This window comes from Oncorhynchus tshawytscha, unplaced genomic scaffold, assembly GCF_018296145.1.
Source record: "Oncorhynchus tshawytscha isolate Ot180627B unplaced genomic scaffold, Otsh_v2.0 Un_contig_12278_pilon_pilon, whole genome shotgun sequence".
NCBI lineage: Eukaryota > Metazoa > Chordata > Actinopteri > Salmoniformes > Salmonidae > Oncorhynchus > Oncorhynchus tshawytscha.
In genome coordinates, this window is record NW_024608686.1 from 27,634 (window position 1) to 43,835 (window position 16,202).

At 42.6% G+C, this 16,202-nt stretch overlaps 2 protein-coding genes and 1 pseudogene across 5 annotated transcripts in view; all 3 read right to left on the reverse strand.

Annotated features, from left to right (window-relative positions):
* The window catches only part of LOC112241256 (zinc finger protein 239), a 64,622-nt gene that overhangs the window by 20,048 nt on the left and 28,372 nt on the right, over positions 1-16,202 (reverse strand). The window lies entirely within an intron of this gene.
* On the reverse strand, positions 1,665-1,840 carry LOC112242006 (annotated as a pseudogene).
* Positions 1,820-12,630, reverse strand: LOC121843721. 2 transcript variants are annotated; one of them, XM_042313508.1, is made up of 4 exons: positions 12,316-12,630; positions 6,758-6,907; positions 5,081-5,231; positions 1,820-2,830 (listed from the first exon to the last, which is right to left on the reverse strand). In XM_042313508.1, the coding sequence occupies exons 3-4, from the start codon at positions 5,153-5,155 to the stop codon at positions 2,282-2,284; spliced, it is 624 nt and encodes a 207-aa protein (XP_042169442.1). In that variant the 5' UTR covers positions 5,156-5,231; positions 6,758-6,907; positions 12,316-12,630; the 3' UTR covers positions 1,820-2,281. The 2 variants fall into 2 exon arrangements, with proteins under 2 accessions (XP_042169442.1, XP_042169443.1); XM_042313509.1 differs by lacking the exons at positions 6,758-6,907; positions 12,316-12,630 and adding an exon at positions 6,021-6,061.

Genomic DNA, 16,202 nt, shown 5'->3' on the forward strand with positions numbered 1-16,202 from the left:
AGCTTTGCTTTGGTGTGGATTGAGGCCTATACATTCATATCAGTTGTGTTCCCCTGTTGTATTCAGCTTTCCTTATTTCTATTGTGGATTGTGTTTCTGTACGCCAATGGAAAGTCTACAAAACTATGAGCAAACCAGCCTATGTATTGAATACATGGAATTGGATTGTGATGATACCGATGAATGAATCGTACACACAATGTGCAAATATTAATATGTTTCATTTATCAGTAATTAAATGTGAATGAAGTTGTTTGGTGAAATACGCATAAAAGGAGAGTAATTACCCATAATTCTGCACCTTTGTATCGTTGTACTTCCAGTTTTGATCATCATGATTCAGGGACTGCTGTAATATTTGTGTTGTGGAGAAATGACCAGGCAGGAGACGGGAGTACAGTTAGTTTTCGTTTAGTCAAAACCCCTCGTGCTCTACAGTTCCCGGCACCCTAGTGCGCATGTGCATTTCCTATTAGGTGTAGTAACGTAACACATTACTGCTTAGTAACTAATATGAACAGATGTAGATCCCAGATACTACAACTGCAAAGAACATTTATGATCTACTGGGATTTTTAAAAGACAGACGAACTTTCTGTTTTGTCTGCTTGCATTCAATAAATAAGTATAGTTGTGTCAATCTTTTTGCAGGCAGTCGTGTTCTTTTGATGAACGGATTTGCAATTTTGATGGTATTATATTTTTTATGAATGTTTGTTTTTTAAAAAGACAAGTACATTTTCAAAAAGCATTTACTGTTTTGCAAAAGTTGTGTGTTTTGTGGACTCATTGTTCCAAAAAATAATTGTAGGCGATTATGAGAACCTGTAATACATAAAGACGGTTGCTCCCTGATTAAATAGTACAAGAGTACACCCTGCTGGACAAAAGAGCTTACTGCACCTGGTATTCCCAGGCAGCGTACCATCCAAGTACTAACCAGGCCCGACCCTGCTTAGCTTCCGAGACCAGGCGTATTGAGACTGATATGGTCGTAAGCCAGGGACTGTATTGTGTATATATGATCTGTAATAATGCCGTAAGCGAAGGAATAACTCTTGCTACACTATATCAAGTTTTTGTCACTTGAAAAAGTGCATTGTGAGATCATAGAAATATAAATAATGGGATAAACAGACATAGTTACTTTAACACAGGCAGATGAGTTACAAACCTTGTATACATTTAACGACATATATTTGAGTCTTGTGAAAATAGCTGGCCTATCAAATATTGACTTCAGACAAATACATCAGATAACGTTACCGGTATGTGAGGCAGTCCATGTTACCAGAACATGACTTTAGCACATTTCATAGTTTATACTGTATAGTCTTCTTGTGTATATATATCCAAATCATAAGTGTTTGGTGACTACTTTAGTACTTAGCTATTTGTGTATATGTTTGATCGTGTGTACTGCACTGTTGAGGAGAGCTTGCAAGAAGCATTTCATTGTACCGTTTACACCCTGTGTCCCGTGTGCGTAACGAAAACTTTTTTTAAAAGATTAACGCACCATTCACATCAGCTCAATATAACGGTGACCGACTTGACCAGCACTGTCTAGCCACCACTGACACTAAGATGAACTGTGTGTGTGACAATGTGACACTACAATATAGACTAAAACGAAACCATGCTTGATTTATTTTTACAACGACAGGGGGTGCACCGTTCCTGGAGGTACTGCAATACCAGGTCGATGCGTGGAGTGGACGGAGCAAGCCCCTAATTCCATCTCCCTTTTCCAAAAATCAATTTAATATATGGTCCCCAGATAGGGGACAGGTCAGATATTAAACTGATAAGAACAGATTTTTTCTTTTGGAAAAGTTTTATTGGCACAATTCCTTTAAAAACAGCTCATACATTTTTTACATCATTTATACACATAAAAACGGCAACAAAGCATAAAACACAGCATTTGAAAGTTACATTTAAATTTGTTAAAAAGTACATGTTAAAACCAATGAAAACAAACATAAATAAAAGTACTTTCCTTGTAAAAACATCAAATCTGTAAAGCCATTTAAAATGTGTACTAATGATCTAACAAAGGTAAAACATCTTTAAGACATGAAAAACATGTTAAAAAGCCACTTTGTTAAAAAGCTGTCTTCAGTCCCTTGTACAGGAGCGGGGTGAGTCGTTATCAAGCTCACCTCATCCTGCTCTTCTGAATAGATCATCGTCCCATCCCTCGGTGCCCAGAGGAGATCCCTCCCCTAGGCGCATCGCCCTAGGCGCCGCAGCGCTGTCAGGCCGTGGCCGCCGGGACCTAGGGTGTTGTGGGGGACCCTTCGCCTGGGGTCGAGGCCCCCTTCCTTCTGTACCACCCCAGGGCTTCCGTGGCTACCATGGCCACTGCCTGGGGGGTGGTCTCTACGTTTTTCGCTACCAGCAGGTTCCGGGAGGCCCACAGTGCATCCTTCAGGCACGTGAGGGTGGGCCAGAGCTTGGTGAAGGTCTTCGATGGAAAGGGCCTTCGGCCCACCCCATACAGCACGAGCTGAGGTGTTAGGTCCTCCCCTGCTGGCAGACACGAGGTGATCAGGGGGCCTGCTTCCTTCCACAGGTCCCTGGCGGCTCTGCACTCCCAGAGCATGTGCCTCACCGACTCTTCTTGGCCGCAGCCTGGTCGGGGGCACGCGGATGTCCTCGCCATGCCCCGTGAGTGCATAACGGCCCTGACCGGGAGGATCTCGTGGGCGACCATCCAGGACAGGTCCCGATGCCGGTTCAGGAGAGCAGGATGGGCCACGTTGCGCCAAACCGTTGTGGGCTCACCTATAGCGAGCCCGCGCACTGGACATACTGGCTCCCGCTCCTGCACAAGAGAGAGAAGAGAGCAGTGTTTTGTTAAGACCGTGACTGTTTCTTTTTCCAGTTTAAGGCCGAGAAGCGATACCCACAATGGTTTCGGGAGGAAGTGGCCGTTCTCCGACACGTCAAATTCGACGATGGCTACACCAAAATGAGCTCTGTATGCTATTTTCCCCCATAAAAAAAGATTATGCTTTAAAAAAATGGCGGCATGGATTGCGAGTTGATCAACGTCAGGAATCACCAGGTTTGACTGTTACAAAGTAACACAGTTGAAGGTTCTAAAGTCATGTGGTCATCCGCCCTCCAATCAGAAATGAGAGAATGCGTTGTTAAATTAAAACCATATTAACAGCTAAATTGGAATAATAATATATCACGGGTGGGGGTGAAGGGAAACAATTTGGAGATAATATAGACATAAAATTAGATCTTGTATCAAATATCTCTGGTAGCGTTTCTGCCACAACGGAACTGAAGCAATTGTCCACTTGATGGCGCCAGAGTTCCACCGACCATTGCTTTTTCCAAGCTGTCCCGTGTGGTACACAGAACTGCATGACTTCAATACATCACCAACGCAAGAAATGTGAACAATAAAAATAGCCTATGTATTTTTTTTTTCAATTGAGCGTTGTATGTTAAGGCCATTGTGAGGAGGCCTTCATAAAGTTGCCCTCCTAAATTACTAGAGGACAAACTTCAAAGATCCATGGCACTGGACTGCAGTGAGAGCTAGGCCAGAGCAGTCCTGGCCTATGGTCCTGGATGCCTAAATGTTTCCTCCTCATAATAAAGGTGGCAGTTTTGAGGCTTACTTTTGAGGCTTACTTTTACATTTAGGCTTACTCACTACAAAAAATGCCATATCATGGTCATAAAATTCAATTTTGGAAATGAAATGGTTGTGCTTTTTGTATTCTTCTGACTTCATGGGGCCTACTGGAATGAATGGGCTGCTTATTCTGTAACATTACTTGATGCTGTGTGTGACTGCGGTCTCCTGGCTCTGTGTTTGACCAGAACGGTCTCTCCTTCAACGCCATGGAATGCACAGGTATTACGGTCGTTGTCCTTTCAGCCCCCCGAGTGTAACGGATGTGAAACGGCTAGCTAGTTACCGGTGTTCGCGGTTCAATCGGTGACGTCACTTGCTCTGAGACCTTGAAGTAGTGGTTCCCCTTGCTCTACTTTTGTGGAGCGATGGTTAACGATGCTTCGTGGGTGACTGTTTTTGATGTGTGCAGAGGGTCCCTGGTTCACGCCTGGGTAGGGGCGAGGGTACGGATCAAAGTTATACGGTTACATTGATGCTGTTGACCCGGATCACTGGTTATTTTGGATATTTCACTTAGGGGTGTACTCACTTTTGTTGCCAGCGGTTTAGACATTAATGGCTGTGTGTTGAGTTATTTTGAGGGGACAGCAAATTTACACTGTTATACAAGCTGTACACTCACTACTTTACATTGTAGCAAAGTGTCATTTCTTCAGTGTTGTCACATGAAAAGATATACTCAAATATTTACAGAAATGTGAGGGGTGTACTTACTCTTGTGACATAAATACATACATAACATACATACAGTTTGGGGTCACTTAGAAATGATTGTTTTTGAAAGAAAAAGCAAATTTAGTCCATTAAGGGGATAGCCCCGTTTTTCCAATTTTCGCCTAAAATGACATACCAAAATCTGACTGCCTGTAGCTCAGGCCCTGAAGCATGGATATGCATATTCTTGATACCATTTGAAAGGAAACACTTTGAAGTTTGTGGAAATGTGAATTGAATGTAGGAGAATATAATAGATCTGGTAGCAGAAAAGAAAAAAACAACTGTTTCTATTGTTTTGTACCACCATCTTTGAAATGCAACAGAAGGGTCTCAAATCTAGTCACGACTCTGGTTGAAATTTAGATGGTGTCTACTATGGTGTCTACTATGAAGTCACCCAGGTGTCCTTCACAATTTGCCCAAATGGCCTCCAAGTGGTCGAATTGGTAAATTGCTACATTTTCAAGAATATAAAACTATAGAAAACATTCAAAAATGCTATGCCCATTAAAAATACAAGTTTACACACTCCCAGGAATGTCAAAACATTTTGGATCATTTGCTTCCCTACATAAAATGTGTTAACAGGAGACCCAACAAGAATGCTGATCCAATGTCTCCAAACACAGAGGTGTTCTCTACCTCCCCCTCTACCTCCTTCTCTCCCTCCTTCCAGAATGAGAGGTAAAATGTTATCACCTGTAGTATCTCGGGGCTGTTCTCCATGCCCTCCTTCATCCAGGACGTCTTCAGCAGGAGCGGACCCTGTCCCATTTTCCAGAGTGGAGAACAGACGCATCCCGATGGTGCTCGTCATAGCGCTGGTTCTACGGCCCGTCTCATCGAATGGCTGCAAGGAGAGATGGGGAACATCTCATAAATATTACCAGAATGAACTTCGGTTGAATCCAAAATGGCACCCTATTCCACAATATAAAGAGTACCATTACAGACAGTCTCTTTCCTCACCTCCAGCCCCTCTCCAAACACATGGTCATTATCTTAAATATATCACCTAAGTTAGCAGCCAACACTGATCTAATTTCAAATCTAATTTTATTTGTCACATACACATGGTTAGCGGATGTTAATGCGAGTGTAGCGAAATGCTTGTGCTTCTAGTTCCGACAATGCAGTAATAACCAACAAGTAATCTAACTAACAATTCCAAAACTACTGTCTTATACACAGTGTAAGGGGATAAAGAATATGTACATAAGGATGTATGAATGAGTGATGGTACAGAGCAGCATAGGCAAGATACAGTAGATGGTATCGAGTACAGTATATACATATGAGATGAGTATGTAAACAAAGTGGCATAGTTAAAGTGGCTAGTGATACATGTATTACATAAGGATGCAGTCGATGATATAGAGTACAGTATATACGTATGCATATGAGATGAATAATGTAGGGTAAGTAACATTATATAAGGTAGCATTGTTTAAAGTGGCTAGTGATATATTTACATCATTTCCCATCAATTTCCATTATTAAAGTGGCTGGAGTTGAGTCAGTGTCAGTGTGTTGGCAGCAGCCACTCAATGATAGTGGTGGCTGTTTAACAGTCTGATGGCCTTGAGATAGAAGCTATTTTTCAGTCTCTCGGTCCCAGCTTTGATGCACCTGTACTGACCTCGCCTTCTGGATGATAGCGGGGTGAACAGGCAGTGGCTCGGGTGGTTGATGTCCTTGATGATCTTTATGGCCTTCCTGTAACATCGGGTGGTGTAGGTGTCCTGGAGGGCAGGTAGTTTGCCCCCGGTGATGCGTTGTGCAGACCTCACTACCCTCCGGAGAGCCTTACGGTTGAGGGCGGAGCAGTTACCGTACCAGGCGGTGATACAGCCCGCCAGGATGCTCTCGACTGTGCATCTGTAGAAGTTTGTGAGTGCTTTTGGTGACAAGCCGAATTTCTTCAGCCTCCTGAGGTTGAAGAGGCGCTGCTGCGCCTTCTTCACGATGCTGTCTGTGTGAGTGGACCAATTCAGTTTGTCTGTGATGTGTATGCCGAGGAACTTAAAACTTGCTACCCTCTCCACTACTGTTCCATCGATGTGGATAGGGGAGTGTTCCCTCTGCTGTTTCCTGAAGTCCACAATCATCTCCTTAGTTTTGTTGACGTTGAGTGTGAGGTTATTTTCCTGACACCACACTCCGAGGGCCCTCACCTCCTCCCTGTAGGCCGTCTCGTCGTTGTTGGTAATCAAGCCTACCACTGTTGTGTTTCATAAGGTAACACACCACAAACAATGTAAAAAGTAAATACAAAATAAAATGTACACATTAATTACAATGACTGTACTTACAACACGCCCTAAACACAAGATTGTGCTGCTGGTCCCAAATCTCTTTCTGCTGTAAAGCACTTACCATCTACTTGTAGGCTGGCTGGGTATTCACACCTCTTGATGGCCGGGTGGGGGCTTGTTGTGGAGCCAGAGAGAGCAGCAGTCACTCTAAGTGGGGGATGGAGGACTTGAATGTGGTCTCTTTGTAGTCAGTCAATCACTAAAACAAAATCTGTAAGAACTCAAGTTTATTACTTATTATATTGAACCTTTATTTTAGCAATACATCAAATATACAACAACACATCTATAAACATATATTATATTGAGTGGGGAACACTGTGGTGAAGGTTGTGTACCAATTTATTTACTTTTAAAATGAACCTTTATTTAAATTAGGCAAGTCAGTACAAACAATTATTTACAGTGACGCCTACCCCGGCCAAACCTGGACGACGCTGGGACAATTGTTCGCCGCCCTATGGGACTCCCAATCACAGCCGGATGTGATGCAGCCTGGAATCGAACCAGGTACTGCAGTGTGTTAGACGACTGCGCCAGTCGGGTGCCCAACGTGTATTGTATGTTGACTTTGACATGTTGTGGCTTTAGGATTTACAATATAAAAGAATATACATAGAAAGACTTGTATTTCACTTACCAGTCTAATGTAACGTCATCATCCTCTCCTTTAGCTGTTGTCTATTACCTTTTATTACCAGTCTAATGTAACGTCATCATCCTCTCCTTTAGCTGTTGTCCATTACATTTTTCTGCAAGAATATCGTCCACAATCGGTATACTTGGACTTTGATTTAGCTTTTCCAGTATTAGTAGCCATATTGTAAGTTCAACATTTGCAAAACACCCAGTTTTCATAACACAGATCTGCGTAACGCGACAGAAATTGTCCGACAGATACAGGGTGTCCTCATACTACCGTAAAGCCCATCTCATTGGCTATCAAGCCCGATTGGTGCTCATTTGACAACGTTACAGTCAATCAAGTGAAACGACAGATTTTTTATGGAATGTCTTCATAGGCCTACAGATGCCCATTTTTATTTTTTTATTTCACCTTTATGTAACCAGGTAGGCAAGTTGAGAACAAGTTCTCATTTACAATTGCGACCTGGCCAAGATAAAGCAAAGCAGTTCGACACATACAACGACACAGAGTTACACATGGAGTAAAACAAACATACAGTCAATAATACAGTAGAAACAAGTCTATATACGATGTGAGCAAATGAGGTGAGAAAAGGGAGGTAAAGGCAAAAAAAGGCCATGGTGGCAAAGTAAATACAATATAGCAAGTAAAACACTGGAATGGTAGATTTGCAGTGGAAGATTGTGCAAAGTAGAAATAAAAAATAATGGGGTGCAAAGGAGCAAAATAAATAAATACAATAAATACAGTAGGGAAAGAGGTAGTTGTTTGGGCTAAATTATAGGTGGGCTATGTACAGGTGCAGTAATCTGTGAGCTGCTGACAGTTGGTGCTTAAATCTAGTAAGGGAGATAAGTGTTTCCAGTTTCAGAGATTTTTGTAGTTTGTTCCAGTCATTGGCAGCAGAGAACTAACTGGAAGGAGAGGCAGCCAAAGAAAGAATTGGTTTTGGGGGTGACCAGAGAGATATACCTGCTGGAGCGCTTGCTACAGGTGGGTGATGCTATGGTGACCAGTGAGCTGAGATAAGGGGGGACTTTACCTAGCAGGGTCTTGTAGATGACATGGAGCCAGTGGGTTTGGCGACGAGTATGAAGCGAGGGCCAGCCAACGAAAGCGTACAGGTCACAATGGTGGGTAGTATATGGGGCTTTGGTGACAAAACAGATTGCACTGTGATAGACTGCATCCAATTTGTTGAGTAGGGTATTGGAGGCTATTTTGTAAATGACATCGCCGAAGTCGAGGATTGGTTGGATGGTCAGTTTTACAAGGGTATGTTTGGCAGCATGAGGGAAGGATGCTTTGTTGCGAAACAGGAAGCCAATTCTAGATTTAACTTTGGATTGGAGATGTTTGATGTGGGTCTGGAAGGAGAGTTTAGTCTAACCAGACACCTAGGTATTTGTAGTTGTCCACGTATTCTAAGTCAGAGCCATCCGGAGTAGTGATGTTGGACAGGCGGGCAGGTAGCGATCGGTTGAAGAGCATGCATTTAGTTTTACTTGTAATTAAGAGCAATTGGAGGCCACGGAAGGAGAGTTGTATGGCATTGAAGCTTGCCTGGAGGGGTTAACACAGTGTCCAAAGAAGGGCCAGAAGTATACAGAATGGTGTCGTCTGCGTAGAGGTGGATCAGAGACTCACCAGCAGCAAGATTATCAGCAACCATCACTCCTGTGTTCCAGCGGCACGTTGTTAGCTACTCCAGGTTTATAATTTTAAAAGACAAATTGATCATTAGAAAACCATTTTGCAATTATGTTAACACAGCTGAAAACTGTTGTTCTGATTAAAGAAGCAATAAAATTGTCCTTCAGACTAGTTGAGTATCTGGAGCATCAGCATTTGTGGGTTCGATTACAGGCTCAAAATGGCTAGAAACAAAGAACTTTCTTCTGAAACATGTCACTATTCTTGTTCTGAGAAATTATGGCTATTCCATGTGAGAAATTGCCAAGAAACTGAAGATCTCGTACAATGATCTCATACTACTCCCTTCACAGAACAGTGCAAACTGGCTCTAACCAGAAAAGATAGATGAGTGGGAGGCCCCGGTGCACAACTGAGCAAGAGGACACGTACATTAGTGTCTAGTTTGAGAAACAGACGCCTCACAAGTCCTCAACTGGCAGCTTCATTAAATAGTACCTTCAAAACACCAGTTTCAACATCAACAGTGAAGAGGCGACTCTGGTATGCTGGCCTTCTAGGCAGAGTTGCAAAGAAAAAGCCATATCTCAGACTGGCCAATAAAAGATTAAGATGGGCAAAAGAACACAGACACTGGACAGAGGTACTCTGCCTAGTAGGCCAGCATCCCGGAGTCGCCTCTTCACTGTTTAGACTCATGTTTTGCGGGTACTATTTAATGAAGCTGCCAGTTGAGGACGTGAGGCGTCTGTTGACCTGGGCTCAAACAAGGTTCAGAATGTCCGCTGACTACCCTTCTATATAGCAAACCCTTAAGTTATTTCATTTTCATCTCACATGATTTTACATACATTTTTCAATGTTTATCATTTCAATAGGTCCTTGGTAATGTGACCTACTGGCCTCAAACTACTTTCAGAATGTCCACTGACTGGCCGAGACGGGCACCGCGAGGCATCCAGTGCGTTAACGTGACTGATCCCGGAGAAGCTGGCTGGAGCCCCGGGGAGAGTTCGGGTTACCAGGTGCACGTGGTTCCTGACAGCGGGACTATAGAGGTCTTTCCAGGGAGTAAGCTATACTCTAAGGCCAAGGGAGAGGGTTGTTGACCAGGTAAGGAGAGTAGGTGTGGAGGCCTGGAGGTCTGTAGTTCCAGGGAATAAGCTATACACTCTTAGGCCCAGGGAGATAGCAGGCAGGCAGGGAGTGTAGGCCTAGAGGCCAGGAGTCAGAGGTCACCAGGTCAATGGGGGCCTGTCTTGAGGTCAGGAAGGCCCCAAGGAGAAGGCCCAAGTGAATTGGTGTGTGAGTGACACTGTCCTTCAGGGGGGCAGAGCAGGCAAATTAATGTAACATTGCGTGAGATGAAAATGGACAAACAAAAGGATGTGTAATGTGTAGGCCCACTGAGTGGACATTCTGACATTAAAGGGGTTTGGGGTCAGCCAGGATGTTCTGGAGAGGGTGTACAGCAGTTTAGTGGAGCGTATCCTCACGTTCAATATGACAGTCTGGTATGGTAATCTGAGCTGGTAGAGAGCATCCTAACGTTCAATATGACAGTCTGGTATGGTAATCTGAGCTGGTAGAGAGCATCCTAACGTTCAAAATGACAGTCTGGTATGGTAATCTGAGCTGGTAGAGAGCATCCTCAAATTCAATATGACAGTATGGTATGGTAATATGAGTGTGAGGCGCAAAAGCAAACTGACCAGAATAGTAAACACAGCCAGCAAAGCAATTGGTCGACCACAGGCACATTTGAGCAGTCTGTTCCACAATGCAACCAAAAAGGCGGCACTGGCTGTCATTGGCGACCCCTCCCACCGTCTACACCCGCAGTTCCAGAGGTTTCCCTTCTGTCTGACGCTTAAGAACACCCATCACCAAGAAGAACGTGTTCAAGAAGAACGTGTTCAAACATTCATTCGTTCCTTGTGTAACCGATGTGAAATGGTTAGCTAGTCAGCGGAGTGCGCGCTAATAGCGTTTCAATTGGTGACGTCACTCGCTCTGAGACCTTGAAGTAGTTGTTTCCCTTGCTCTGCAAAGGCCACGGCTTTTGTGGAGCAATGCTTCGTGGGAGGCAGTTGTAGATGTGTGCAGAGGATCCCTGGTTCGAGCCCAGGTAGGGACGAGGAGAGGGACAGAAGCAATACTGTTACACTTGTGCTGACTACTAAATGCAAAGTAAATTGTATCGGTATATTGTAAATTAGAACTTGTTCTCAACTTGCCTACCTGGTTAAATAAAGGTGAAATAAATAAATAAATGTACTTATCTATCTAGTGCAGTTGGAACAGTAGTCGTCGTGAGTGAATGTATGTCCTCTAAGTTGATAGTGTATGCAACATGATGGACTGACTGGTTTAAATATGATGTATGCGATTATTTATGAAGGTGATGTCAAAGAAAAATTGGACAATAAAGTGTTACTCTATTCTAATAGTGTGTTGGGCCACCACGAGCCACCAGAACAGCTTCAATGCGCTTTGGCATAGATTCAACAAGTGTCTGGAACTTCACATGTTTTTTTTGGGGGGCCCCATACTGCTAAGCAAGGACGAGGAAGTGATTCGCTGGTTGGGGTAAGGTTCTCAAAAACATGTGAAATCACAAAAAGTGTTTGAACCCTTTTATAAAATTACATTTACATCAAAAATAGTGAAATAGGACACTTCTCCTTTAATGGGAGGCAGACTGGGCATGGTTTTACATGTCTTTTAAATTTTTATTTTATTTATTTAACCTTCATTTAACTAGGCAAGTCAGTTAAGAACAAATTCTTATTTTCAATGACGGCCTAGGAACAGTGGGTTAACTGCCTGTTCAGGGTTACTAGTCCAACAAACTAACCACTAGGCTACCCTGCTGCCAATCAGAGATTGTTTGAGCTACTACATTCAAAATGTGATAGGAACAACTGTCTGCGACAAATTAGTATTGGTATTATATCTCTAAATCAAACAGGCAAGGTGTGACTGAGTTGTTGTAAAACAGGAAACTTCTCCTTTAACTTAGAACTGCCCCTCCCAGATCTGGGAGAATTGTCAGCAACTGACACTAATTAGCATAACGCAACGGACAAAAAATATTACTAGAAAATATTCAGAAAATCACAAGTGAAATATAGTGAAACACATCTTAGCCTTTTGTTAAATCACCCTGTCATCTCAGATTTTTAAATGATGCTTTACAGCCAAAGCTAGACAAGCATTTGTGTAAGTTTATCGATAGCCTAGCATAGCATTATGTCCAGCTAGCAGCAGGCAACTTGGTCACGAAAATCAGAAAAGCAATCAAATAAATCGTTTACCTTTGATGAACTTCGGATGTTTTCACTCACGAGACTCCCAGTTAGACAGCAAATGTTCATTTTGTCCCATAAAGATGATTTTTTATAGCCAAAATACCTCATTTTGTTCTTCACGTTGGTTGAGAAATCCACCGGAAACTGCGGTCAAGACAAAGCCGAAAAATATTCCAAAATTAGATCCATAATATCGACAGAAACATGGCAAACGTTTTTTATAATCAATCCTCAAGGTGTTTTTCAAATATCTATTCGGCTTCCCAGTCTGAGCGAGAGGCACAACGGCCGCCTTTGTCTATTACGCACAATTCACTCTGAGAGCCACCAGCTCGCTGACCGCTGACGCAATGTTGTCGTTCACGCTCATTTTTTAAAATAAAAGCCTGAAACTATGTCTTGTGACACTAGACACATTAGGGAAGCCATAGAAAAAGCAATCTGGTTGATATCCCATTCACTGCTCAATAGGGACGCATAGGAACGCAGAAGTTTCTAAATAAGAGTCCCTTCCTGATTGGATTTGTCTCAGGCTTTCGCCTGCAATATCAGTTCTGTTATACTCACAGACAATATTTTTACAGTTTTGGAAATGCATATTCTAGCATCTTGTCCTGACAAAATAGCTTGTTTACTTTGGGAACGTTATTTTTCCAAAAATGAAAATAGTGCCCCCTAGTTTTTTTGGGTATCCGTACTTTACTATTGATATTTTCTGGCAACTTTTACTCCACTACATTCCTAAAGAATATATGTACTTTTTACTCCTATACATTTTCCCTGACACCCAAAAGCACTGGTTACATTACAAATGGTCAGGCAGGACAGCAATGTGGCCCAATTAACACGTTGTCATTTCTACTGCGTCTGAACTGGCGGGCTCACTAAACACAAATACTACATTTGTAATTTATGCCTGAGTGTTGGAAGGTGCCCCTGAAAACCGTAAATAAAATAAATAAAATTAAAATAAACAACTGGAAAATCATGCCGTATGGTTTGCTTAAAGATGCGCTATGCAAACAAATCCTCAATTTCCTGGTTGCAAAATGTTCCGTTTGTGGCAAAACAAGCAATCATTGTGGAGAGAATCATTGTACCATCTAAACCGCTGTGAAATATATTTTCCATAACCAACTGGGGTATCTGGAGTGATCAGAGAGTAGACTAAAGAAGTGAAGTAGACAAATTGCCAGTGAAGAAGTTCTATGAAATGAGTCTGTGTAGTTACTAGGCTTGGGCGTAATTCCGTATATACCAGAATACTTGGGAAAAAGCCATAGGATGGTTTTTCAATACCGTTGAAACTATTTTCTTCGAAGTAAAAATATTTGTATATACTTTTTAAGTAAATGCCTGCAGTTAACTTGTGCAATTACGTTAGGAGATAAAGAACAGCGTTCTTATTTGCCTCTGTCACATTATTATGTAGTTTACGGTAGTCCCCCAGTCACGTGGCGTTTGATGACCTGAGGAGAAGAGACCTGAGTGTTCCCGCAAGATGGCGGTCAGTCAGAGTAGATACGTGTTTTTTTTAAACTGAAGGAATTATTGGATATCCTCTCCCAAACCCCGACCAGTCATAAAACAACATTGATTAAAACGTTGCTCGGAACGACACAATTTCATGTGTACAACATCTAAAGACCCGCATCCCTATCATGGGAGCTTTGCCGTTTCTAAAAGGACGTATTTCGGGGGTTTTGGAGACTTAATTTTTTTCCACCCCCATACTGCTAAACAAGGATGAGGGCGCGATTTGCTGGTTGTGGTAAGGTTCTCAAAAGTATGTGAAATCACAAAAATACTGTCTGGACCCTTCTATAAAAAAAATGGATTTACATAAAAATGAGTGATTTAGTGTAGGGGATATAGGGGATGGTTGCATTTTTTGTCAACATCTCAGATTATTTTGAGCTAGTACATTCAAAATGTGAATAGGAACATCTGTCTGTTACAAAGTAGTATTGGTTTTATCTCTCTAAATCAAACAGACAAGGTGTGATTGTCTCAAACACAAGGAGTGACATGTTCCAAATTCCCCCACCTCCCAGGTCAGTTGTAACAGACTTTGGGTCAGTTGTAACAGACTTTGGGGTGACATGTTCCAAATTCCCCCACCTCCTGGGTCAGTTGTAACAATTCCCCTACCTCCCAGGTCAGTTGTAACAGGCATTGGAGTGACATGTAACAGTTTGACATAATGCTAAAATCATAACATGCAACAAGATATTGAAAGCCTTTATTGGGAACATGAGAACAACATGTTTAACATTTTGTGTAGCAGAAATAATAGTCAAAATTCAAATCAGAATGTTTCTTATTTTGACACTATTAACTGGCCCTTCTCAACTAAACAACATCTGACAATTTAACATCTGAATGTAACTGAATGTGTGTGGTGTGAGTGAATTTGAGAGAAAGCAGGGGTGTGTGTGTGTGAGTGAATGTTGGACATGTTAACTCAGTCACAGTTTAGACAGTGGTACGGTAGTCCCGGGGTACAGGCTTGGTGGGCCCATCAGTTTAGACAGTGGTACGGTAGTCCCGGGGTACAGGCTTGGTGGGCCCATCAGTTTAGACAGTGGTACGGTAGTCCCGGGGTACAGGCTTGGTGGGCCCATCATTTTTTATTCCCAGCACCGCACCCAGACCTCATTAGGCTTGTTATAACTAACCCTGATGCTTGCAGCCATTAGTTAGCTTCAACTTTAGCTACATGTTTAAACTTTAGCATTGCTAACTTGCATCAAATCGATATTTATTTATTTTTATTTAACTACGCAAGTCAGTTAAGAACAAATTCTTATTTTCAATGACGTCATAGGAAGAGTGGGTTAACTGCATTGTTCAGGGGCAGAACAAGACTTTTACCTTGTCAGCTCGGGATTAGATCTTGCAACCTTTTGGTTACTAGTCCAATGCTCTAACCACTAGGCTACTTGCCGCCCCATATCTACACAAACTGGTTATGAACCTGAAATAAGTTTGGTTAGTCTAACTACAAAGCAGGTGATGCCGTCACAAAAACACATTTGGCCCCAAATATGTCTTTCTTACTTCAAACTTTCAATAAGGGTCTTGCTTCTTCACATGAGGGTTGAGGACCAAACTGAGCATGTGCACAGTGAATCACATGATTTTAGCTTGTTCCTGCTTGACGATAGTAAGTGTCACAGTTATCCTGTGTTACAACCATCCCGGTCTCCCCTAAAAAAAGGAAACTTCTCCTTTTAACTAAACTCAGCAAAAAAAAAGAAAGTCCGCTCACTGTCAACTGCGTTTATTTATCAGCAAACTTAACGTGTAAATAATTGTATGAACATAAGATTCAACAGCTGAGACAAGTTCCACAGACGTGACGAACAGAAATGTAATAATGTGTCCCTGAACAAAGGGGGTCAAAATCAAAAGTAACAGTCAGTCTCTGGTGCATTAAGTACTGCAGTGCATATCCTCCTCATGGACTGCACCAGATTTGCCAGTTCTTGCTGTGAGATGTTACCCCACTCTTCCGCCAAGGCACCTGCAAGTTCCCGGACATTTCTGGGGGGAATGGCCCTAGCCTTCACCCTCCGATGAGGGAGGAGGATGTCTTCCCTGTAACGCACAGCGTTGAGTTTGGCTGCAATGACAACGAGCTCAGTCCGATGATGCTGTGACACACCGCCCCAGACCATGATGGACCCACCACCTCAAAATCGATCTCGCTCCAGAGTACAGGCCTCGGTGTAACGCTCATTCCTTCGACCATAAACGCGAATCCGACCATCACCCCTGGTGAGACAAAACCGCGACTCGTCAATGAAGAGCACTTTTTGCCGGTCCTGTCTGGTCCAGCGACAGAGGATTTGTGCCCATAGGCAACATTCTTGCCGGTGATGTCTGGTGAG